The 20,755-nt window shown below is 43.0% G+C and overlaps 1 protein-coding gene across 1 annotated transcript in view; it reads right to left on the bottom strand.

Annotated features, from left to right (window-relative positions):
• kcnn1a (potassium intermediate/small conductance calcium-activated channel, subfamily N, member 1a) overlaps positions 1–18,310 on the bottom strand; it is a 66,486-nt gene extending 48,176 nt beyond the window's left edge. Inside the window, exon 1 of the mRNA XM_086273536.1 lies at positions 16,944–18,310. Within this exon, the coding sequence (XP_086129662.1) occupies positions 16,944–18,248 (1,305 nt within the window). The 5' untranslated portion in view covers positions 18,249–18,310. The remainder of the gene's footprint in view (positions 1–16,943) is intronic.
• Positions 18,311–20,755: the final 2,445 nt, after the last annotated feature.

Raw genomic sequence — 20,755 nt, 5'->3', positions numbered from 1 at the left:
TGAATAGCTTGTTGCTAATGATCAATAGTGCAAGGAGTAGCAGTAGTTTAAAATTACATGTCTAAGAATGTATGTGGGATCGTATGGGGCATTATGTTTTGTATGATTTATGCCCTAAATAGTTTCTCATGCCATTGACCTTTTGTCCCATTAATCAGCGTGCTCAGTAATGCATGTGGTCAGGGACACAAGACTCACAAACACACCAAACCACAAAAGCTTGAAATATGGCTGGCTTATGTGTTCCCAGTGGACTAAACCAACCTCATTAGGCGACTACTCCCTGGGTGGCTATTTGACATCCCAATAGCACCACAGTGGCCCTATATTCCACAGTGGCATTATCACCCTTAAGTGCCCATAATCCACATTACAATCCCACAATCTTGGACTCTTACAAAGCTTCATTCGCTACTGTGAGACTTTACAACAGCATCAATGTATAAACGGCACCGCCTGACAATTTCTATTTTCATTGCGAGGTGATTGTAAGTCATTTGAAAACTGGCCCCCAGTAAATTCAGGCTGAGGCAGTTTCTTTCTTTCCCCGAGGCACAAACATCAATAGCGGAGAGAGAAGCCAGGACAACCTATAGCACAGGACAGATCGATAGCGCAACAAACTCAGTAAAGATTGACTGGAGAGTTGCCTGGAAACATCCAGCTTGAGATTTATGATGGGAGGAAGACACAAGCCAAGAGGAGAAGCTAGAGGACAAGAGAGGGAGAGAAAGACACACTTATGGGGATTCAGACAAATTCTCATATTTTTTAGGATCTCAGAGCCAAATATCTTCCTGACAATTGTAAACACACCAGTTCATGAAATAAATAAATTGTCCCTAAACACTATGCACATTTTTCTATGGAGAATAAACACCAATGGAGAAAAAATCCAAATGAATCTTTCAGCTACATTTCCCCTCTTCTAGCCATCTTCCATGTGGTCTTCCTGTTGAAAAAAGGAGGAAAAATGATATCTACTCAAGCAGACAGTATATGCCTGACATTCCACTGGGAAAATTACTGAAACAGTGACAAGATGAAATGAGAAGATATCGAGTTTCTATTCTATTCTAACAGAGAGCCCTTACCATATGTCACCCGGCTCCAGCGTGCTCTGACTGTTGCAGCAGCCTTCCATAGACTCAAACTAATTGAATATCCTTATCTGGCAATGAACTACCCCCTTTTTCTCTGGTGAAGTGAAACAGAGGCCAGTTGGAAAAGCATGCATGTGAATTCACCCAGAGACACATCCAGAGGAAATTTAACACACTGCTGTACTTTCTTCTCTGCATAATCTTGTTTTCAGGTGATGAACCATAACCAGACCCCACACCCTACTATACTACAGCAAGATAAAAGTTCTGGGAATGGTGCTAACGGCCTTAAGCTACAGCTTCCCTCTGTGGTTTTTTTTTTCTTTTTTTGAAGTTATGAAATTAAGTGCTGCAGTTTCTAATACCCCCTGGGCTCCTTAGTGTAAATTGATTCTATTTAAAAGACTTTTTTTCCTTTGTGACAGAGAATAAGAGGTGGCTGGGGAGCAGAAACAAATGATTGAAAACGAACTCTCAAAGAAAGAGACGGGAGACAGCAGCTTTGTTCATGAAAGGGTTAAAGAGGAAAAAGTGGAGACAAAGACCACTGGACCACTAAGAGTTAAAGTTAGAAGGAAGCTGATTATTTTAGGCTGGAGCAGCTGTATAAGACCACTATCATAGACGACGGGAAATCAGGGAGGAAAACACTACAAACCACAAGTATGACTTGATTTCAAGTCATACTTGTGGATTGAAACTATACAGCTAGCCTACACTTCATACAATACATGTGATCCATCTCACGTTATAAATCTATGACACTCTAAATGTAGAACTGGGCTTGAGCAATATATGTAACTAAGGTTACATCCATGATAAAGCAATAATGGTCAGATTTACATCAGCCAGACTGAAGTTGAAATCTCAAAACTAAATCTGAGAAATAAAAGCAACATTCACATGCTGCACTGTGCAAAAGTCTTGAGCCACCTCTCATGTCTTTAGATTTTCTTCCATGGAGTAAGATTTTCAGTCATTGTCAAAGTGGTCTTGAGCATTAGTTATTCAGTCTTTCTGAAGGTCTTTCACAGATTTCCTTTAAATATTGTCCGCTTTTAAATCATTGTCGATATCTGAGGAGGAGATCAGGAGAGAACAGTAAGTTTCTACAGCCATCTGTGAAACATGGTGGAGGCTCTGTCATGGTTTGGGGCTGAATTTCAGGCAGGTTTTGAAGAGCTTGTCAAAACTGATGGAATTATGAACTCAGAAAAGTACTGTCTTTTCAGTCCACAATGAAATACAATCTAGGAAGTGCGGCAACGGCTTCATTTTTCAGAATGAGATTGATTTTAAAAAATGCTGTCAGTGCAGTAAAAGCATATCTAAAAAGAAAAGCACACATGCAACACTATCAGTCATGGATTGCTCTCCCGAGAGCCCAGACCTCAGCATTGTTGAAGCAATGTGAGATAATCTGGACAGAGAACAGAACAAAAGAAGCCTGGAGAACTATTCCTGAAGACTACTGTTCGTACATTTTAATAAATTGCTGCACCTGTTTCCCATTTTCCTATCAAAAAATAAAGAAATGAGAGGCACCTTAAGACTTTTGCACAGTACTGTATTTGCTAATGCTTTTATTTATTCAACCGCAAAAGAAATGTAACCCAAATCCAAAACCCATTAATACATCCCCATTCTAAAGACTACTGCAGATGCATAATTAAGCAAGCTATGACTCAAACAAGGAAGCATTCCTGGCAAAGAATACAGTGCAGTGATACAGTGGAGGATAATATGCTCTTCTACATGAGAAGCTGGAAAAGAATTAATGTCACCTTTTCCAGTTAAAGCGCTGACTGTGGTACGCACATGATAATGATAAACTAAAGCAATCCTCCCACTCACTCGCTCACTCTCTTCCGCTTAATACTTAAACCAAGTGCAAACACAGAACATGCAGCCGAGCACACACACATACACACACACACACACACACACACACACACACACACACACACACACACACACACACACACACACACACACACACACACACACACCGGAGAAATGCCCAGTGGAGTAGCTGTTTCTCTGCAGCTTGTGTTATCCATGACAGCTATTTCATATTCTCCAGCTAGGTGATTTGAGGTAACAAAGGAAAGCAGCTTCACTCAACTCATATTCTCTTTCAATTTGCAAAGCTCATATGTTAGAGAAGAGCCACTATAGCTGGAAATAGTAAAACACAGGTGCGCACACACGCCTCAGTAATTTGAATGTATTACACACATACACACACAGTAGAATACACACAAATACACAGTCTTCCTGATTAGGTGCTTGCATTACTCTTTTTTTATTATTTCCAAAGAAACACCCTTGTTTGTATAAGGGTAACAAATAGTATTCACATTGTCTACAAACCGCTAACTGCAGGGTGCATCTGACTAGATGCGGATCAGGTTTTTTGCGTTCACTGCATATTTATCAGGGGCCAGAGGAGGCTGTGAATGAATAGTGCAGGGAAATAGTTTGTGTATCATGTTCTGTAAATTAAGCACTACACACAAAGCAAACATCGTACAGATTCTCACAATGGCGAGCTTTCCAAACTTGAATTTTCAAGGGCAGGTTGCGAGCAAAGCGTTAGTGGATTGTGTGAGCAAAAGTATGATGAAATCACACATCTTTCACATCCCATTATTGCACTCTGCACTCCTTCCAAACACTGTGTTTAACAAACATTTGAAAACAGCCAGCAGGCAATATTGAAATGACTCAGTGAGCTTACATCTCGACAATATTCAAAGATACGTAGAAGGACGCATGCGCGAACACACCTGCAGCCGTGCACGCACACACTGTGGAGCATCACTGTACATCTGCATCTTTAGGACATTGTAAGGAATGACAAATGACTGCTTAAAGCCACATTACTCATACTTTCATACTCTTGTGTGTTGTGATCATGCCCTAACGCAGGACCAGCCTCAGATCAATAACCTAATTAGCCATAAAGCATATGCATTGCAGTGATACATTATATGCCTGGCATCACTTGGCTAACATCTCACAGGAATTACCATATAAATTAACTGTGGTCATTTATTAAGCAAAGAGCCATGGTGGGGAGTTGGCACGCAACAAAGTTTTAAAAAATTAATTTGTAAGCTGCAACACGTATTAAAAAAGAAAAACACCATGAAAGTGTGGCCCCTTAGTGCAATAACCATGCAGGCAACTGCCAGTTACATTCTGCCTGGGTGTTGAAAATTGGCATCCTGACAATTTATTAAAACAGTATACCAACTTACTAGAGCCAGCTATTTAAGAAAGTACCCCACCACTCGCTGCTGATGGTAGATGATGTAAATTGGTTTTCCAGCTGTCTTTCAGGTGGACTTCCTGATTCCTCCTGGAGGTGGTGTGTGACTTGAGCTTGCCTCAGCATTACCTGTAGCCCTGACAGGTACAGGTGAGGTTGCTGCAAGTTACCCTACCAAGCGAACCGTTACTCAACCACAGTTCTCAGCTTCACTATCTGGACTAGCTCCCACAGCTCCTGGGTTAGTTGGGGAGGAGAGGAAAACTATTTCTCAAAACTTCAATCCTGGTTAGAGTGTGACCGAAGTGGGACTCCAAACTTATAGAACCATTCCTTGACCAAGACCTCTGTGTCGAAGCCTGCTGGTCCCGAGTGGGAATGACCTGGATGAACTTAGAGAAAACGAGAGTCATTACAAGCGCATACTCCCTGCCAACTTGTGCAGGTTCCAGCAGAGAAAAGTCCAGTGCTAGAATTCCATTCGGCCTTGACAGTAGCAGGTGCCCCTTAGTTTCCCAAACCTGCGGCTGGATATTTTTAGCCACACTACACCTTCTGCATCTCTGACACAAGTCTTTAATCATCATCCCCAGAGCAGGCCAGTAACACCGCTGCAGGATTAACTCTGTTGTCCTTTCAGCTCCCTGGTGACCATGGTAGGTATGCAACTGTTGAAAAACTTCCCCTTGTAAACAGTCAGGTAAGACCAATTGGAGCACACACTCACCCCCATCAGGCCGCTAGTACCTCTGATGCAGCACTCCCTCTTTCACCAGCCGACCCAGTAATCCTAATGCATCAGGGGGAAGGTTCTGCCTATCAGAACGGCTAGGAAATCGCTCTTGCAGACAAAAAGATAGAACAGCACTTATAACAGGATTGGCCTTCTGCAAGGCCAACAAATCATCTGTTGAATATTCTGGTACAGCAGAAATAGTGACCTGGACTGCCTTGTTTGTTTTATCAGCCTTTTGAACCACGTGTGGCACAGTGGTTCCTGAACAGATAGGTTCCGCCCCTACCGCTGTTGGAGAGAGGTGTTGTCTGGACAGTGCATAAGCATCTGGTTGCTTTGTCCACACTTTATAATCATACACTGCAAACTCTGACACCCAGCGTTGCTTTGTAGCTGCAAGCTTGGCTGTGTTTTAGATGACTGAGGGGGTTGTTTGAGCCGTCCACACCAGATACCTGTGGCCCAGGAGATATTCTTTTGGTGAATTTCATTGCCAGGGACTCCAGTTTCATTGAGCTGTAGTTCTTTTCAGCTGGATGAAGACTTCAGCTGGCATAGTTGATGGGTCTCACTTTACCCTCTTGTTCCTGGGACAGGACTGCTTCAAGTCCTTTGTGGTTGGGGTCCATCTTCAGAATAAAGGGAAGGCTAAAATCAGCATACGCCAAGACAAGTGAGGACATCAGGGGTTTGAGGTCCTGAAAACTTCTCTCTGAGCTGTTAGGCATCATACAGGGCCACACTCCCGCAACAATTTTTCTTCCTAGTGAGGTCAGCCACCAGCTGGTGGAGTGGGGCAGCCACCTTGACAAACCGCACTACCAGCTTGAAAACCCAAGAAATTATCTTAATTCTGATACTGTCCTTGGCGTTGGCCACTCCACTACTGCAGCCACCTTCTTGGGATCAGTCGCTACTGCAGCAGCTGACACCACATAACCAAGATACTGTACTTGGCAATGGAAAAACTGGCACTTCTCAAGTTTTACTTTGAGCCTTCCTGGTTTCACTATTTCGTAGTCTGCAGTCCACACAGAGTTGTAGGCTACTGTCCTTCTTTTACGAACTAGGACGATGGGAGAGGCATACAGGCTGCCACTCTCTTATAACAGTACTCTCTAGCAATTGGCAAATGCGGGCTCTCACATCATCATAGTTGGAGGGAGGCATACGCCTATACCTCTGTCTCATTGGGACATCATCAAGCAAGAGGAGGTCATGGGTAACTAAGCTTGTGTGATCCAGGTCACCATCTGAAAACAACATTACCCCAACTTTGTCTTGCTCTAACAAAGGGAGAGAAGAGAGGTACAAAGACCTTATCTGTTCTCTTACTGAACTACCCAAAGCATCATGGGACGAAAGCCTAGCTGTGACAGGACTGGGCTCCTGAATCACAGTAGAAATCCCCTTGGGCAAGCTTACAATCTGTGCCTGGCTTAACACACCAAGTGGACAATGGGGGTGCAAGTAAACCATGGTACCACCTATGTTGACTACTGGCACATATACTGTGCCTTCCCTGACAGTAACCATTCCTGGAGAGACAAGCACACGCTCTGAGAGGGACTAATTATCAACAAGGGGCTTAAACAACACTGCATCTGACTCAAAGAGTTGCTGCAAACACATAGCAGCCACTCACTTGACCACACCACTAGGTGTGAACACAGGACATCTTACCCAGTACTCTTGGGACATCAGGAGAGGGCTTTTGACCAGGGTGGTACTTTACACTCACCTTTATGAGGCACATTTTTTCCAGCACTTCTACATCCAGCTCTACATAATCTCTAACCCGTTGGAAGCCTGCAATTGCAACGACTGGTGAGACCTTGGGGCGTCCTGGAAATGTTCCCTAAAGAAGCTCTTGGTAATTGTCTAACAGGCACTTTAGCGGCACCCCATCCACTTTAACTGTCACGAAAGGGCACAATGCCACTAAACTAGGGGCAGGAATGTGAGAAATGGGATCTGATGCAGGTAAGCCTTTATTAGACCCTCCTGACGCTCTGTTCTTCAGATCAAGGGGAAATAGTTTCCCACATCCTGAGCTATAGTACATACAGCAGCTGGCGCAGGGTCCCTAAGTGCCTGTTCCTCTGAATCCACGTGTGTAACATTCCCTAACATAGTGGCCTGGCTTTTGACAGTGTCTATGCAAAACGGTATCAGGGCATTTAAACCTAGCAATAGTGTGGGGAGCGGTTTGCAATACCATGAGACCCTGGGTCAGCTGGTTAAGCTGTTCCTGCTGTTTTTTTAACAATTCTTTTAACTCAGCAATTTCTGTCCAACCCGTGTTAGTAGGTGCGACACCTCTAGAGCACTGTAAAGCACTAAGGGACGGGACAAGATGTCCCCATGCCCCTAGGCTCATTGGGTTGCCCTTCCCACTCCCAACGGATAGCTTCAGCTCGCACATCCAAAGTATAACCTGGTGACTGATGCACCAACCGTTCTAAAATTTGGGTCATACACATGCTCATTGAACTGGTCTCTGAAAATACCAAAACATGCTCCCCTAGGGACACACCATTCAACCTTTTTTCATAAGACAGCACAGAGCATGTGAAAATTCCTGTAATGACTCTTCCTCTCGCTGCTTCCTCGAGAAAAAGCTTTATTGCAAATAGGATTTAGGGCAACCATACAACTCTTCAAGAAAAGTGAAAATCTTATCTGGATATTCCCTCTCTGCTCTTGGTCCGTACACATATTACTAACCCTGATCTCATTGTTAGCTTCCCCTTCCAAATGTTCACATATAAAATAAGCTTGATCAACAGGTTTTAAGTTTCTGGTTCTCAATGTAGCTTTAATTTTCTTCACTGCAATCCCAGAAGAGGCCCTAAAAACTGGACATTATCTTTCTCTAGAAATGTACAGTAAACGTTCAATAGGTACAGTAAGAGCAGGGTGAGAGTCACCAGCCGGAGAGCCAGTGCTTGAGCCAAATGCTGCCGGCAGGGGATTAGTTGCCTTTTCCTGTAGCAAATGTTCTTTTTCCACCTGTAGCTGCTGAACCAAGTCCCACAGCTCTTGAACCTCATTCCACATTATGGGAGACAGAAGAGATTAGTTCAGTATGACCACAAATTGGCCTGCAGGGATTCCACAGCCAACGTCGAAAGGTCCCTTGAAATGCACACTGCTGTTTTTGTTCAAACATGAAAAAATAAAGAACTAACACTTTGTCTCAAATCAACTGACCAGTGTGAACCTGTCACACCGCCAGAATCTGGCCCCGCCCTCACATTTAATTATCTAAATTCTAAGGAACACGCTTGGTCAAAGAAAATGAGCTGAGACAAACAAAGCTTTCCCCAAAAATTATTTATAATTTATTTAACAATTTTCAAAATATTTCTTTTAATATTAATAAATCTTAAATACAATCACTATAATCAATCACAAGAAAAAGAAAATTAATTAGAAAGGGTGGCCCTACAGGCTGCTTGCTGGTTTGTCCAAACCTCCCCAGCCAGACTCCTCTTTATCCGCCAAAAAACATACTAGTTGTTATTAAGCTGCTGTTTTCTTTTCCTCGTCATCAATTATTCCGTATATGATTACCTGATGTGTCTCACGGAAAGTGCTCACCAACAAGCAGATCACCCGCGCACAGCATCCTCACCACCAGCCTTGCAGCACATTTCCACACACACAGCTATAACCACGAGCATGATAATCAACTATGTAAAGTTGCAGAATCCCTTACCGGTAGCAAATAAACAGAATCTGCTTGGTCTCTACAGAACCAAGCCACAGCTCTGCCGCGTTGCCACATCTGACAGCCTAAACGTTATGCACAGCTGTATGCGACTGAGACATTTAAAGAGCCACCCAATCCTGGCTGGCATCTTTCTGCACAAGGGGGAGGGCGTGCAGCACTAAACAGCACTCCTTAGTGCAATAAACAGGCAGACAACTGCCAGTTACAAAAGGTCCAACAGTCAAGCTGCAAACTCCACTGACGGCTAACAGAGTGAAAACATACCTTGGCTCTACTCGTGGGAAGGAGCGACGTGACCGAGGAAACCCCCCCAGCACGCTTTCTTTCCACTCTTTGTATTCAACTAGACCGCAAGTAATTCAATACAACTCTTATTGTGCAGGATCATTCAAATGAAATGCAAATGAACTAGAACAAGTGGAGAACTATTTGAACACCTCTTACAGCAATGCCAGTGTGTGTGTGTGTGTGTGTGTGTGTGTGTGTGTGTGTGTGTGTGTGTGTGTGTGTGTGTGTGTGTGTGTGTGTGTGTGTGTGTGTGTGATGTGCAAACAGTGCTGTTAAGTGTGTCTTGCTTTTGGTAAAGACAAGAGTGAAATGACTTGTAAATCTAATAGACAGTCTTGCTCTGCACATGATTTCTTAACCAAACTCAGTAACCCAAAGAGAATCTGCTACACAATACAAGGCTGATCTCTCTCTATCAGCACACATGGTAACATTTCAGAGCAGACGAGCAGCATAGAATTTGAACACAGCGTAGCACACACAGACACACACAGACACACACACACACAAAACTAGGGAAAACAGTTTAACAACAACTATATAATTTAACCTCGTAACTCTCCTCGAGCTGCACAATAATACCATATCTGTCATTTCCATCCGCTGTTTGCTCATCCTGTCATATGGAGGGAATGTAGTGAGTGCTCAAGTGATGCTCGGTTGAGTCACATTTTAACTTTGGGTTACACATCACCAGCTGCTAGTTTTGCCTCTTTTCTGTAAACTGGTTGTACTCAAAAGTGTGTTTTTGCCTCAAGTAGTTGTTTCTACCTTTATCAGAAAAGAAATTCTTGTATATTTTGCTCTCCTTTGCTGGAGGTTGCTAAGGTAGCCCCCCTTTTAGGTATTAAATTACTTAGGTGATCGGAGACCGACACATGGCTCTTTCTCTCAGACATGTCTGGGCTTGTGTCATCGCTGTACACAATAGGGAAGTTGATGCACGATGTTGCTACATCCTTCATATCAAGGTATGGCACTTTTTTTTAATCACGTAAAACTTTATACCAGGACAGCATGGTATGGCATAGTCCTAATTGTAAACAGTGTTTGATGCAACAGTTTACTCTTTGTACAAATAGTTAGAATCTGATTACAATACTGAATAGTTAAATGCAGACACTGTACCTACAAATCTAGATAGCTACACTTTAGCCTACACTTTATAAAATACATCTAATCAATCTCATGTTATAAATCTATGACACTCTGAATGTAGAACTGGGCTTGAGCAATATATGTAACTACTGTATATATGTAAGGTTACATCCATGATAAAGCAATAATGGTCAGATTTACATCAGCCAGACTGAAGTTGAAATCTTAAAACTAAATCTGAGAAATAAAAGCAACATTCACATGCTGCACTGTGCAAAAGTCTTGAGCCACCTCTCATTTCTTTAGATTTTCTTCCATGGAGAAAGATTTTCTGTCACAGTGGTCTTGAACATTAGTTATTCAGTCTTTCTGAAGGTCTTTCACAGATTTCCTTTAAATATTGTCTGTTTTCAAATCATTGTCAATATCTGAGGAGGAGATCAGGAGAGAACAGTAAGTGTCTACAGCCATCTGTGAAACACGGTGGAGGCTCTGTCATGGTTTGGGGCTGAATTTCAGCCAGCGGTGTTTTGAACTTCGAAAAGTACTGTCTTTTCAGTCCACCATGAAAAACAATCTAGAAGGTGTCTTACTGGCAACTGCTTCATTTTTCAGCATGGTTGTTCTAAAAAAATACTGTCAGTGCAGTAAAAGCATATCTAAACAGAAAAAACACACATGCAACACTACCAGTCATGGATTGGCCTCCGTCGGCACCCAACAACGTTTTTTAAAATTAATTTGTAAGCAGCAACACATATTAGAAAAGGAAAACACCATGAAAGGTCCAGCACTCAAGCTACAAACTCCACTGACGGCTAACAGAGTGAAAACAGGCCTTGGCTCTACTCGTGGGAAGCCACGACGTGACCGAGGAAACCCCCCCAGCACGCTTTCTTTCCACTCTTTGTATTCAACTAGACCGCAAGTAATTCAACAACTCTCCTTGTGCAGGATCATTCAAATGAAATGCAAATGAACTAGAATAAGTGGAGAACTATTTGAACACCTCTTACAGCAATGCCAGTGTTTGTGTGGGCTATGCTGGAGTGTGTGTGTGTGTGTGTGTGTGTGTGTGTGTGTGTGTGTGTGTGTGTGTGTGTGTGTGTGTGTGTGTGTGTGTGTGTCAAGTGCAAACAGTGCTGTTAAGTGTGTCTTGCATGTGGCAAAGACAGGCTTGAAATGACTTGTAAATCTAATGGATAGTCTTGCTCTGCACATGATTCCTTGACCAAACTCAGTAACCCAGAGAGAATCTGCTACACAATACAAGGCTGATCTCTCCATAGCAACACACATGGTAACACAAATCTATTTCAGAGCTGGAGTGCAGTGTAGCACTTAAACAGACCGTAACACACGCACACACACACAAAACTAGGGAAAACAGCAATCAATTATTAAATGAGCTTCATGTTCATACTTACTGCCTGCGTATTTTGCCAGCTGCAGCCAAAAACTAAGAGGCCCCCACTGCTCAACACCTACCTCACTTCATTCAGCTTTATCAGAGATATACAGCGGTGCCACTCCTTCTAATGCGAGCTAGAATGTGAGCTGCCCTGTCTCTGACATTTAATTGTTCTGTCGGGTGTGTTTACTTTGAAGGTGTTGGCTAGCCCTCCAATGCATAGGCCAGTGGAAACATGGGCATCTAATGAGAGCAAAACAAACAGAGGCCCTACAACAACAACAGCAGGGAGATGACCGATAGAGAAAGTTTAAATGAACATAATGTTTCTCCTGGCATAAGCCTGCCAGTAAATCATAATGCTGTAAGCAGATCTGTCTACATCAATTGTTTCGAGTTCCAGCAGACAGCGTTACCTCAGCGTTATTATGGAGCCAACCCAAACACACACACACACACACACACACACACAATGATAAGATAAACTAGTTTTTTAAAGAGAGCCAGAAGCTGAATTACCTCAACATTTCCTTAATTTAGACAGCTCAAGTGCACAAGCGTCCAGGTAGGATTCAATTAGAAATAAACGATCTCGGTTACAAGAAAAATTGAATGCCCGGAAAGGAGAAAAAATTACATGCTAAACAAGAAGCTTTAAATGGAGAAGAGCAACATCTGGCGAATCAAATGTTTCCTCGCCCTCTTTTAAGGAAATAATCATTCCCCTGCTACTGTTCAGACCTCTTGCAAACACAACCACGCTAAATCTTCCAGACAGCGTCAACGAGACACAAAGTTGGTTGCAAGTGGCACTTTGATATATACTGTGTTGACCTAGATCATATAGAGTGATTATAACCATGTTGGACCGCCATTTGGCAGGAGCTGCACAAAAGGTTTTACTGTAATAGCTTTCCTCCTCTTTCAAGCCATCCATTCTGCAGTGACACATACAACCTTATGTTCTCCTGAAAGGTGGGCTGGCAATCGCCCGGCACACACACACACGCATACATACCGCTACAGTACAGTAAAGCAGGCCTGTTGCATCCAACAAATGTGTGATGCGACAGGTCAAAGAGAGAAAGGTGACACCAGGTTATAAATATATTTTTTTCTTCTTTTTCTTTTTTTCTTCTCTTCTTTCTAGATCGACTTTTTATATTGGTTTTCCCTTAAGGGCAGTTTTATCCAGTGTAAAACTGACTGATTTGCTGCGCAGCCTCTAATGCCACATTGGGTAAACTGAGAAGAAGTGAAATGATTAGCACATTGACAGGTTAGTTTGGTGACAGAAAATGAACAAGAAACTACTTAATAATTGATCATCGGTGCCATTTTTCTAGCAGAATTATAACTTATATCTTTCTTAAAAACATTTTAAGCTATATCGTTTTATTTGTGAAGACCTTTCTCTTGTGCTTGGATTTTGACTGCTGATCAGCTGTAACACATAGCTCCTCAGAAAATATAAGCTGACACTGGCAGGCCAATATCGTTGGGTGAGTTTAGCTATTTGCTAATTCATCAGTACCGGCCTTTATAACAAACAATACATGGAAATTTTAAAAGTAAAGAAGAAACACCCTTTAACATCGTATGAGCGTTGACATCACGTGGTTTGTCCACCAAAGCACACTCAGCAACTTCCTGTTAGCAACACGTGTTTGGAGTGACACAAACACAGCAACCAGTGTAAATGAGTAAATAAATAACTACACATAACAAGTGTTAAGAAAACATGTTTATGTTTTGTGTTTGCGAAAGAAAAAAAATATCTGCCGATATATCGGAATGTCCGATTTTATCAGATCAAAAAAATAATAAGACTGAAATCTTTCACTAATTTAAAAGTTCTCATTAGTTTCATCTCTTTTAAGTTCCAATTCCTGTAAAATTTTCAAACACTCAAAGAAACTAATATTCAAACTAAAACAATCAGACAACCTACTCGGTGGAGATATTTAAGTGTGTCTATAAAGGTGTGTCATTTCAGAATATTTTCTGGTTCCAGCCTCTTACATGGATTTGCTACTTTTCTCTAATCAGTATCGCTGAAAGTGGATCATTTGGGTGATCTGACCTGTTGTTTTAACAAAACAAAATTCTGAAGATGTCTCCTGATGCAATTGTTTGATTTTATCTTGTGTTTTTATAATTAATATTATTTTTTAAACTACATAAATTAGCTTAATGCCATAATTTGTCATTTATGGCATTGAAAAAGTGATGATAAGGAAAAGCTTGTAGAAAATGTTGTAGAAAATCTAAAAATCTGAGATGTTGCCCTACAATGCTCTATGAAAGTGCCAGGATGGATTCCCCCGGCTTGTGCTCCCACATGTCATCTTTGGTGTTCCAACAAGAGACAGAAGCCACGTTAATATAACAAAAAAGAGTGCAAAAAAAGGAAACCCACCTCGATTTCCATGACTCTGCATACAAAGCCTTGTATTTATTTTATCACATTTAAAATTTCAGACAAACCTCCTTTAATTCCTGGCATTGAATCAGACAAACTGTATCCCGATTAATCACAGGTGTCTGCTACACACAGTGTTGGTATATACTCAAAAAAAACAACTTATTAAAGGAAAGCAAATCCACTGGTGTTTATGTGCTACAATGTCCCTGCAGGGAATATCACCATAGCAGTAAGTGGCAGGCATTAGAGTACTTACACAGCCCGGCACAATAGAAGCAGCAACGCAGCTTTCAAAGCACAATGTTACTGAGGCAGGACACAATATCGTACTACCTGCCATCAGTTCAGTGGGCTAGCTATTGAGTTTCAGGGTGTGCTGATACTGTAACCGTATACACTTTATCGGGCTTGTTCTGTCACAAGTGTTTTGTTTAAGGGATTTCAGATGGGTGAGGGGGTATGGGCTGTCTCATTAAGGGTGAGTCAATAAGATGTAACCACGATCCCACAAACGTCTGCGGATAAATAAGCATTTCTCGCCGTACCAAAATACTTGGCATGGTCAACCTGAGCTGTTACTTAGGGCTGTTACTTAACAGAGTTTCATAGCAGCAGTTCCTCGATTGTTTTTCTTTTTCCTTCGTTCTTTCGTCCTCATTTCCATTTTCATGATTGAAACGGGATTGTGTAATAGTTGTGTGATAATAAATGTCTTGTTCACAGTGCCAATTACATGCTGGAAAGCTGCATACAAATGGGGATAATTACAATACATAACGGCATTTTGATTATTTTTGAGAGTGCACAAAGTTCATCGTATTCATCTTGCTTCTCGTTCGGAGGCTTTTTTGTAGCCCTGACTGGTGTCCCACTATGTGCGGACACCTCAGACCATTTCACAGCTTTCAATGCCTCTGTGGCTCTTGAAATCACTCAATATCACGTTGGCAAAGGATTTTAAGCTTATTAAAAATCCCAGATTCTTTACACAGTAATGAGCATGCACTTGGACTATTGTTCATTTAATCTTTATAATGAGTTTTTACACTATAATTAGTGCAATATTGGCTCATTTGCTATTATATAGAGATAATAGTTTCGCAGCATTCTTATGTTCTTCCCAAACATTGTGTTTTCCATTCTTGTTCACTTGTTTGTGATTCACATTAATGTTTAACTAACTAACCAAAGACAACTGATACCTGGTGAACAACATATCACCTGTGCCTTCATCTATGATGCAGTGACGCCAGCAGCAGCACCAGAGCCGACCGTCATACTTCTGGTAATAACTTATAACATTATTTTTTAGGGATCTGGAGATCAAAGCAGACTCTGTAGTATGGACACAACTGTAATATTATGCAACTAGAAAAGGTAGAGACGCTACTCTTGATTTTTCCTTCACAGAGCCTGTGAAGTTGTTAACTTCAAGGAAAAAAGTGTACTTTTCCTGAAGCCACTTGGTCATTTTTGGACGTTTTGCTGACGCTCCAAAATCGAGCCAAGTTCAGAACAGTCGTGTCAAGGTGGTTCGATATAACACCTTTTGCAACTGGTGCCAGCTCAGCCTCAGAAAACAGCTGTGGCATTTTAAAAAGGAGCCTCTTGGTGAGATTTAGATGCTGCTGAGCCCTCATCAACGCCTTCCTGTTCCTTTTTTTCCCTGTCCTGTAAAAACTTCACCTTGACAGCAGTGGGAGGAAATGCTGAAGGGGGGGAGGAAATAACAAAGGTGGCAACTAACTTAATAATCATTTTAAAATGAAACAAAAACCTCCTAGGTCCATCAGTACACTCAGTCATGATTCAAGAACTAGATTTCTCAGTGTCACTTTTAAAAGAGTACTCGGTGTGCTGCGGGGGAACATCATCAGCAATCATTATCATCAACAATCCGGTTTAACACTTTCCAATTTATCTTTGTCTGCCTTATCTTTTCCTTCTGTCCAAACTACAATAAAACTCCTTACCCTCCAACTTTGAGTAGCCTAAAGAACATCAAGTCACTGTTTTATCAGCGACTTTGGAACAAATGGCTAACTGGATCAAGAAGCATTCATAGTTCTTTAAATTTCCCACCCCCTCCTTCTTTTTCCCCAATTTTTTGGGGATTTTGACAGACATACGCACATTCCACTTGTTGTTACCACTTTCACTTCTGATGTCTGTTGAGTTGTTATAACTCACTCCTACCCTCAGTTATTCCCATTTTTTATTTTTTGTACCCAGTCGATATTTAGTCGTCTTAATACAGTGTGGAATGCACTGTGGCTGTTGGGAGAGAGATCTCTGCGAGCAGGAACATGCAGCAATGTATGAAGTGAGTGTGCTCACAGAGCCAGGTATCAGGGCCTAATAACATTAAGCTGAGCACTGACTCTACTGTCTCAGAGCCAAAATATAAAAATGTCCTCATGTTCTGTGGAAAACACAAACCTCCCTGTTTCTAATCAGCGCCATTTGAATATTTCTAATGTACTGCCTAAAACAACACCGCAACATGGAACAGGTGTGTGCGCGCGCGAGTGTGCGTTTGGTGTGTGTGTTTTTGGACTTGCATGCGGACGCTTGTGTGTGACCACGCGAAATAAACAAGCTTCCAGGTAAAGAAAGGAAACACAGAGTTGGTTATATGTGCGGTAGTTTCGCGCATTCTGTTAAAGCCACCTAATAGATTACTGAATGACGATTCGCACACGAGTGCGCGCACCGAACGCGTAGGTTAATGTGTTCTATCAAAAATCATATCGCAGGCGTGGTCATTCACTGAAAATCTTAGGAGCAGTTTATTTTGTCATCTGGAGCTGTCTCCGAAACCGCATGATAAAATGTGGAGAGGAGGGGAAGGGAGTAGGGGAGAAAAATCTACCTTGTGGAGGTCTATGCGTATCCTTTCCTCTCCTTTATGTGGACTCTCGGGCCACAGGTGATAGCTCGAGCCGTAGTTGGGGCTGTCTTTGCTGCTGTTGCTGCCGGTAGTCGCGGACGAGTTCCCCGCGTATGCCTGTTGTGTTACCGGGGGGGTTACGCGGGAGTCGCGGTTGTTTGGCTGGTCGCTCTGCGCGGTGATCCTCCCAGACTTATTGCGGTCTTGTTCACAGTGCTGCGGACGCTGGGGACAGAGCCCCAGTGCGCCTTGCTGCCGCTGCTGCCGCTGCTGCTGCTCTTGCTGTTGCAGCAGTGGAGCCCGATGAGTCCTACATAGCTCTCCTGAGTCGCTGGCGCAGTAGTTGATAGGCAAGCTGCTCCCCACCAGTAGCTGTTGCTGCGCTCGTAATTGTGGGATCTGTTGCTGCTGCTGCTGCTGCTGCTGCAGGTCCTGAGTCTGAAACTCGAATGCTCTCCTAGCCTCGGTTGACTCGCATACATTTAAAGAGCGCCCTTTCTGTGAGTTTGCACGGATTTCTTCAGGGGAGGGGTCTTTCTGCTGGAGTCTTAAATAACAGTGCTGCTGCTGATGCTGTTGCTGCTGCTGATGCTGTTGCTGCTGCTGCTGTTGCTGCAACAACTGCCTGTGGTCTCGGTGCCCTCCTGCTCCTCCTCCTCCTCCCCTGCAGCGTTCCACGATGCTTGCCTGTTGGTAATTACTGGCACTCCTTCGGAGACGATCCCCCCTCTTAGATTCCCGGGAAAAGAGCAGAGAGGAAGAGGACGACGTTGGTGGCGGCGGAATAGGCGGCGGAATAGGCGGGGAGGGATGAGGTGGGAGAGGCTGGAAAGGATGGGACTGGTTTTGAGACAAGCTCGCCTCCTGCTCTGAAAAACTGCAGTGGCAGCTCGGAAAAACGGGCTGCTTCTCTGACTGCGGCGGCGGAGGCTGCTGCTGCTGCAGCTGAGAGCCGGCCGGGGCCCAGGGATCCTGGTGCAGGTGTGCCGGCTGCCCGGTGTTAGGTTCACTGACTCGGTGTGAAGGTCGCTGGGCGGTGTCGTAGCTCGCCAGAGGTAGAGGGTCGCCGCTGTGAACAGGTCTCCGAGAGGGCTGGCTCAGACAGGGGAGCTCCTGGAGGCTCTGGCGATGAGCGGCGGTGGTAGAAGTGCGATCTCGGTGGTGAGAAGAGGGCGGGGGCGGCAGGCTGAAAACAGGCGCGACTTGGTCTCGGCTCTGCTTGCTGTTTCCTCGGTTTTCGTCGGGGATTTGGTGCTGATGGACAGCTCCCGCGTACCGATGCCGCATCCCCTTGATCGCCTCGTCTCGCTGTGGTTGCTCCTTTGCCGTGCAGAGCTCCGACACCCGTTCATTGCGATCAATCCCAGCAGAATAGGACCGACTTGTATCATTGGTAGGTTTGACCAAGACCTGCCTTAAAACGTCACTATACAGCCAAAACACCGCCTTCGACTCAATATCGGTCCATTCCCTGCCATGCGCACAGGTTGCAGCAGATCGATCACTCCCGAGTGTTAAAGATTGGCCTATTACAGGAGCGGGACTATGCAAGAAAGGTGTTTAAATCCCGCACACTGACGGGTCGATCATGTTAAGCCACTGCGGACCTAATGCATCGAGTTTGTCAGTGTTGCCATAACCGCCTTGTATAATCAGAAATCACTTTTTTACTGCTACGTCACCCATATCCAACATGCCCACATACATCCCGAGCGTCACTAAAATTTATGACCAACTCTGCATGATTGCCTTGTTCGTAAAGTATCCGCATGTTTAAGGGAAAAACACGACGGCAACAATTTGTGTCTGTTTGCACATCACATTTCCACTTGTTGGTCCATGGAAAGCACATAAAATCAACAGGCGTGTAGCCGATTACCTCGTGCTATACAGCACAAGCCTTGCAGTATGGAATTTAATAATTCATGTGCATAGTTTTTGTATTACCAGGCAGAAATATTAAGAATGGGTGCTGCATTCAGAGCCCGCAGTCACCTCTCGCAGGCTGCCGTGTGTGACGCGCAGCTCGCAGCTGTTGCATGCTCTCACTAAGACATTGTACAGGCTTCACTGTCACAGCTGTGAGGGGATCGGTTAGATGGAGACAGAGAGAGGGGCTGGGCGCAGACGGCGTTGGTGCTGGAGGAGTTAGGACACGCATTTCTAAAATAGCCTATACTTGCCGGGGTGTCAAGTGGCCAGAGGACTGTCCGTCAAATATCTGTTAGTGCCATGCAGCTGTGAGGATTACTCATCCAATAATAGACAACTTGAAGTACATAAGTTCAGATATATGTATATTTTTAAAGTCTGCCTATTTAAAATAGCCATATGTAGAGAAAAAAAAGTATTCTACACGTCAATACTTGTAAAACCCTGTTGGCCAGCTGTGCTGTAAAGGAGGGATAGTAATACAAAGAGAGATTTCATTAAAAAAAAATTTAATTGTTGGAAAATACCCCTTTGATTTAGTAGGACCATTACATTTTGTTGCTTTGGTTGGAATTTATTATAGAACTGAGGTCTATTAAGTAAGTACATGGATTTTCTTCTGCAGCACGTTTAAAGCTTCTCCTTCAGAGGAGCACATAAAAATAGAGTCGCAATAAATTGCAGCATGGGAATGCATTGGGGATTAATCAGTAGAAATAAATGATTTCAGAGAAAACAAACCCATCGGGCCAACGTGCTTTAATGAAGGCCACTTGCACAGGTGTTGTGCTTTTAAAAGCAGAATCACTGTTTGTCTTGAACCCCTGATTGTGAAACTTCTCGACATTTGATGGTCAGACATTAGAAGTCTTGGTGCAGAATAGTGATAAGAAATAATAGATCAAAGACTGAAACTGTTCTAGGAGTAAGATATGCCTTTTACAGGACTTTGATCCTATATGCTGTGTGGAAATCTGTCTATTAAATTTGTTTCCTATTGTCCCAGGTAAACAGATTGCTTTAGAGTTGTGTCTGTTCAACTGATTTGTGTTGTAAATCTGGGATTCTACAAGGGTGGAGGGATGTTTTCCTTTCTTTCTTTTCTCTTTTGCTTGTTATGCCCCTCTGTGACCCCTATTTTCTTTGTAGAGGCAGCAGCAACTTTTTTGGCAGCTTTGAGAATTATTCATCCAATAATAGAAAACTTGCTAAAAAAAAAAAAAGTTCTCATAGATTTTTTAAGTCTGTCTATTAAAAATACTCCCCTGAAGAGTTAAAGGGTGTTCTACTGTATAGTACTGTATAAATTTACCAGCCAATTTGTTGTGGACATCCATTCAAGTGCTTGTTAACATGAATATCTAACAAGCCAATCACATAGCAGTAACATTTAGGCATGTAGACGACCTGCTGAAATTTAAAGCGAGCATCAGAATGGAAGAGAAAAGTGATGTAAGTGACTCTGAAGTGCTGATCTGTGTGGGATTTCCCCACACAAACATCTCTAGGGTTTACAGCCAATGCTAAAAAAAATAAAAAATAAAAAAACAGACTGCAATGAGCAGCAGTTCTCTGGGTGAAATGACTTGTTGAGAGCAGACAATCGAAATTATCCAGAAGAGTATCTCTGAATAACACATTGAACCTCCAAGCAGATCAGCTACAACACCTGAAGACCACATCTAATGAGATGCTTAGAATCAGGAACTGAGGCTACAGTTCATAAGGGCTTGCTGAAATTGCATAACAAAAGACTGAAAACACTGTTGCCAGCCTCAGTTTGTCCTGTACAGTTTGGATGGCAGGGTCGGAATTTGGATTAATCAAATTGAAAGCCTGGATCCGCCCTGTCCTAATGGTTC

The sequence above is a fragment of the Aulonocara sp. 'chitande type north' Nkhata Bay genome, linkage group LG18 (genome assembly GCF_057382095.1).
Source record: "Aulonocara sp. 'chitande type north' Nkhata Bay isolate Kocher_YH1m ecotype deep benthic linkage group LG18, A_spYH_male_GT1.1, whole genome shotgun sequence".
NCBI lineage: Eukaryota > Metazoa > Chordata > Actinopteri > Cichliformes > Cichlidae > Aulonocara > Aulonocara sp. 'chitande type north' Nkhata Bay.
Note: the sequence above shows the minus strand (reverse complement) of the source record. Positions and strands in the feature narration are given on the sequence as shown.